The sequence below is a fragment of the Chinchilla lanigera genome, unplaced genomic scaffold (genome assembly GCF_000276665.1).
Source record: "Chinchilla lanigera isolate Chin_1 unplaced genomic scaffold, ChiLan1.0 scaffold00021, whole genome shotgun sequence".
NCBI lineage: Eukaryota > Metazoa > Chordata > Mammalia > Rodentia > Chinchillidae > Chinchilla > Chinchilla lanigera.
The window spans coordinates 25,731,998-25,737,964 of NW_004955422.1; the positions used below are offsets into that span (position 1 = coordinate 25,731,998).

General features: G+C 40.0%; 1 protein-coding gene across 4 annotated transcripts in view; it reads left to right on the forward strand.

The window, feature by feature from the left end:
• The window catches only part of Rbm39 (RNA binding motif protein 39), a 35,987-nt gene that overhangs the window by 12,227 nt on the left and 17,793 nt on the right, over nt 1-5,967 (forward strand). For all 4 annotated transcript variants that reach the window (XM_005384769.2, XM_005384770.2, XM_005384771.2 and 1 more), the window contains 2 exons: nt 1,445-1,562; nt 2,756-2,908. In XM_005384769.2, the coding sequence (XP_005384826.1) occupies nt 1,445-1,562; nt 2,756-2,908 (271 nt within the window). The remainder of the gene's footprint in view (nt 1-1,444; nt 1,563-2,755; nt 2,909-5,967) is intronic.

Consider the following 5,967-nt stretch of genomic DNA (forward strand, 5'->3'; position numbering starts at 1 on the left):
TTTTCCCCTCCGGTACCGGGAACCGAACTCACGACCTTGCGCTTGCCAGGCAGGCGCTTTTGCCGCTGAGCTAAATCCCCAGCCCCTTAATTCTGCTTTAAACTGACATTTTTAAAGATACATTGAAAAGATCAGACTGACTCATCTACCTCTGAATTAGTAAATGAGTTTTTTGAAATAGCCTGGTGGGACAGTAACAGTCAAATTTTATAGCTTGCCTGTATTTCTTCAGAAAAAGTATTTCATTTCAGAAGTGGTAGTTACTGAGTTGGGCGTGATGGTGCACACCTGTAGTCCCAGTATTCTGGGAGGCTAAAGCAGGAGGGATTATAAGTTCAAGGTTAGTTTGGGCACCTAGTGACTTACTGCGCCCTGACTCAAAACAAAAAAAATGGGCCAGGAGTGTAGCTCGGTGAAACAGCCCTAGATTCAATCCTCAGGACCACCACCAAAAAACAAAGGGGGGCCAGTTATCTAGCTTAGTTCAGTTATCAAGTGCTTGGGTACACTCACTGCTTTGATTCAGTCTCCAGTACTGGAAGCTGGGAGAACCTCACTTTCCTGTGTACCATAAACTACATTCTGAGAATTTAAGTTTTCATATGTTGTGGTTTTACTTTTGTGATTTTAAACTTACTTTTACATGGTTTTATGGAGTGCTTGTTTAATCCTTTGCACATATTTGGGGCACACAGGACTTGTGATTAGTTAATAGGATATTTTTTGTGGATGATATTTAACTGTCAGGCTCCTTAAATGGTTCTTAAATATCACAGATACATTACCACTTTGAAGATTGTAAGGCCAGTGAATTTTTGTTTTGATAGTGTGCAAGATGTGTTTTGTAGAAACATTTGGTCAGTGGCTATCATTCTTTAGAAGGAATTCTGTCCCGTTGAATTGTTCTGTGGACACACTAGGACACACTATCTAAATAACTTAGTGAAAATGGACCTGGAAAATGTGACCAACTAATTTTGATAAGGTTTATTCTGTTGACTGAAAACACACACTTTAAAAGTTAATTTAAGCCGGTGTGGTGGTGCACACCTGTAGTCCCAGGACTTGGGAGGCTGAGGCAGGAGGATTGCTGTGAGTTCGAGGCCAGCCTGGGCTACAAAGTGAGCTCAAGGCCAGCCTGAACTGCAGAGCGAGACCCTGTCTCAAAAAGACAAGAAAAAGTAATAAATAAATTTTTTTAACAATCCAGTAAATTATAAACCAGGCGTGGTGGCGCTTGCCTGTAATCCCAGCATTGAGAAAGGCTGAGGCAAGGAGTTACTCATTTGAGTGTTGCCTGGTAAATTAATTAGCTATTATGTCAGAATTAAAAGTGCTAGGGATACAATTCAGTGGCAGCGTGCCCGTGGGGTTAATCCCTTATCTTGCCGCCAAAATTATATGAAGAAACAAAAATGAATTCTGTATTCTTTATTCCTGTTAGGGAACCTATTGATAATCTAACTCCAGAGGAAAGAGATGCAAGAACAGTTTTCTGCATGCAGCTTGCAGCAAGAATTCGACCAAGAGATTTGGAAGAGTTTTTCTCTACAGTAGGAAAGGTAACACACTGGGGGGATCATGTAGGTGGAATTTGCAGTGCTTTAAGAATTGTCGTCATTACACCAGGCGTGGTGGTGCATGCCTATAATTCCAGCGCTCAGGAAGCTGAGGCAGGAAGATCCTTGAAAATTTGAGACCAGCCTGGGCTACATATGTGACTTCAAGGCCAGCCTGAACTGCATAGTGAGACCCTGTCTCAAAAAGACAAAGAAAAATAGAGCTGTCATTATGGCAGACATCAAGGAAAATGCATCTAAGTACCATAATTTCTAATAGAGTTAGGAATAGTGTGGGTGTATTGGCATATGCCTATAACCCCAGTACTCAGGAGGCTGAGGCACAAGAATTACAAAATTTGAAGCAACCCTGATTGTGTCTCAAAAATTTTTGTAGTACTAGATTATTGTTTTGGGGGATGGGTGTCTTTTTGAGACATCTCACTGTGCAGTTCAGAATGGTCTTGAGCTCACTTTGTAGCCCAGGCTGGTCTCAAACTCACAGTAATCCTCCTTCCTCAGCCTCCTGCGTGCTGAGATTTCAGGCATGTGCCGCTACACCTGGCTTAGAATTTGTTTTTGGTAACATTTATATTTTCTGTTTAGTTCTCTTTTCCATGTGTGGAACATAGGAGTTTCTCAGTGGAGCCAACTTTTATCAAAAGATATAAGTAGCAGCTGGAATGTATCAAAGTAGAGTGCATGTATAGCATGTGCCAAGACCCTGGGTTCAATCAGCACCATGGAAAAGAAAGAAAATACATAAGTAGAGACGGGAGCTGAGTGGAACGATGTGTTCCTTATAGTCCTAGCTACTTGAAAGGCCAAAGAAGGTTGTTACAGGCCACCCTAGGAACTTACTGAGAACCCTGTCTCAAAATAATAAAAATGATCCGGGATGTAGCTCAGTGGTAGAGTGTTCCTGCTTTCAATCCCTAGGATGGCAAAATAAGAGAGGCTGAATGTGTACCTCAGTGGTAGAGTTCATGCTTATTAGCACGTTTGAGGCTCTCTGGGGATTAGCATGGTTTTAACCCCCAGTATCAAAAAAGATTTTAATAAAACACCAAAATGATCCTAAAATAAACTTTGTTGTATCAATGATAAATATTGCATCAGTTTTTGAATTAATTAATTTATATGACCTACAATGGATTGTTGCACAAACAACTGTGTTAACTGTATTTTATTTTTAGGTCCGAGATGTGAGGATGATTTCTGATAGAAATTCAAGACGTTCCAAAGGAATTGCTTATGTGGAGTTCGTTGACGTTAGTTCAGTGCCTCTAGCAATAGGATTAACTGGCCAACGGGTTTTAGGAGTGCCGATCATTGTACAAGCATCACAGGTAATGTTTCTTTTTAGAAATTGGGTCATTGCTAGCACTAGAAGCTTCCTATTGTTCGTTATAGTGCTGTAGTGTCTTGAGCTTATTGCTACGAGTCATGTTCTCTGGGCTTTCTTGTGTCTTTGTTGTGATTACTTTGGTATGCTATGTTCTGAATACCATTATTTCATTTTTTAATCGTACCTATTGTTCCATTTCAATTAAAGTTGTAAATAACTATTTCATGAAAGAGATACGAGAGTATCTGATTTTCTCTGATTTTAGGCATTGAGACATCTAAGAATGTATTTTCCTTTTGACTTTCAAATGGAGTATGTGGCATTTTTGATAAATTATCTTCACTTTTTGGGGGGACAGTCTTTTTGAGACAGGGTCTCAGTATGCAGTTCAGGAAGCCCTTGAAATCACTTTGTAGTTCAGGCTGGCCTCGAACTCCCAGCAGTCCTCCTGTCTCAGCCTCCCAAGTGCTTGAATTATAGACATGTGCCGCCATGCCTGCCTCAGTCTTCATTTTTGTAATATACGTTGTATATTTTTTACAGACTTCTGAAAAGCTTGAACAGCCATCATTTTCTACCATTTCTTGAAAATAAAAAGATGGCAATTTTTTTAAGACTTTCTTACTGAAAATAATCCACCTAATACATTTTTCTTCTACTGATACTATAGAGTTGCTGATTATTGGTTTTGGGAAAATGAAATTCATATTTCAGTTCTTCCTTTCTGTCTTTCTTGATGCTGGGGATTAAATTGAGGACCTTGCACTTGCCAGGCAGGCCCTGTGCTGCTGAGCCCCCAGCCCCATATTTCATTTCTTCATGTGAGAAAAATGGAATACTAAAAAGAAAAAAAAAAAAAAAAAAGAAAAATGGAATACTGTGTTTCCATTGTGACAGTATCCTTAAGTTTGTCTCATTACCCATGTTAGTGAATAAGCTACTGATTTCTGTCACCAGCAACTCAGCAAAAATGGCAGATAGGGTGAAATATTTTGCAGTACTCCTATTAATTGCTCTTTGGAGCCCCCTGAAGTAAATTTGTAATTCTACCTAAGAAATCCAGTTACTTCATCAAACCTTGTGTGTGTGTGTGTGTGTGTGTGTGTGTGTGTGTGTGTGTGTGTATAGAATTTGTGGAGAAGACATACATGACTTGAAAGGATACTTCTCACTCTTAACCAAACTCTGTGACTATAGCCAAATTAGTTTTTAACTTTGCATTTGTTATTTTTCAGAGGGTGGTGGGTTCTGGGTTCTGCTTTATATTTAAGAAGATCACCAGGCGTGGTGGCACATGCTTCTAATCCCAGCACTTAGGAGGCTGAGGCAGGAGGATCCTTGGGAGTTCCACGCCAGCCTGGGCTACAAAGGGAGCTCAGTGCTAGTCTAAACTGCAGAGCGAGACCCTGTCTCAAAAAGACAAAAAAAAAGTATTTAAATACTGAATATCATGTACTTCTATGTGAACTGGCTAGGAAAATAACCATAGTTGTAGAAGAGGAGGACAAACATAATAGTTGTTTGTGGATTAGTGTGACTACAGACTGAGAAGTAGCAAATTTTAATTGATATAAGTACTCAGTGTGTACCAGTTCACAGAAATGGGCCTTCTGTTAGAATGTGTGAGTTTACATTCCAGGCATGGTGGTACACACCTGTAATCCCAGCACTGAGAGGCTGAGGCAGAAGGATCACTGTGAGTTCGAAGCCAGCCTGGACTACATAGTTCAAGGCCTGACTGAACTGCAGAGTGAGACCCTATCTCAAAAAAAAAAAAAAAAATCTAGTATATAAATTTTGGTCCTCTTTTTTATGGATAAAATAACTGAACCAAATAATTTGCTTGGTAACGTCGTTTTGATACGTATTGTGTGGGTTTTTTTTTTTTTTTTTTTTTTTTTGTCATTTTGGAGACAGGGTCTGGCTGTGCAGTTCAGGCTGGCCTTGAGCTCACTTTGTAGTCCAGGCTGGTCTGGAACTCACAAGGATCCTCCTGCCTCATCCTCCCAAGTGTTGGGATTATAGGCCTGTGCCACATGCCTTGCTTGATATGTATTGTGGCATAAAGTCCTTATTTTCTCACAAATTGGTAAAAAGGCTATTGTGGAAGTCCTTTTGCATGCCTTCCATTGTGCTACTTTGGCTGCCTCAGTGTCCTCAGTTGATTGAAAATCTTTATATGTCATGTCATTTGGCTTTGGAGAAGAGCCAAGAAGTTGCATACTGGGAGACACTTTGAATACAGTGAATGAAAACATACTGTAACATTTTTTTGAGACTGCCTTTCTGTTGAATGGCACTCAGCAGCTGCATTCACCAGTTTTTTTTGTAAAGATAATTGAAAAAAAAAAATTGCAAAATACCAACAACATAGACAAACACAAAACAAAGCAAAAATAATAAGAATGATACAGGGTTTCAGAAAAAAATGATGTGGTTTATTTATTTATTTGATCTTTTTGAAACAGGGTCTCACTGTGCAGTTCAGGCTGGCCTTGAGCTCACTTTATAGCCCAGGCTGGCCTCGAACTCACAGTGATCTTCCTGCCTCGGCCTCCCGAGTGCTAGGATTACAGGCGTGTGCCACCATTCCCGGCCCTAATGATATAACAGTGGTGGTTATATTACATATTTTTATCTTAATCAGAGTTGGTTGGATTACTAGATGTGACAATGCAAGATTAATCAAACCATTAAAGCGAATAAAAAATAAAAAATTATAAACGATACAGAGTTTTACTGAACAAGATGATAGGAATCCAACAGTGGTTGTTACGTTGCATATTGTTATCTTCGTCAACAAATTTTTTACCACACCTCATAAAGACATGAACCAGGACTTGTAGAACTGCTTCACAAAGTGACAAGAGCAATTGGAAAAGTGTGTTTCAAGTAAAGTGGTAGCCAGGCGTGATGGCGCACGCCTGTAATCCCAGCTCTTGGGAGGCTGAGGCAGGAGGATTGTTGCGAATTCCAGACCAGCCTGGGCTACAAAGTGAGCTCAAGGCCAGCCTGAACTGCATAGGGAGACCCTGTCTCAAAAAGACCAAAAAAAAAAAA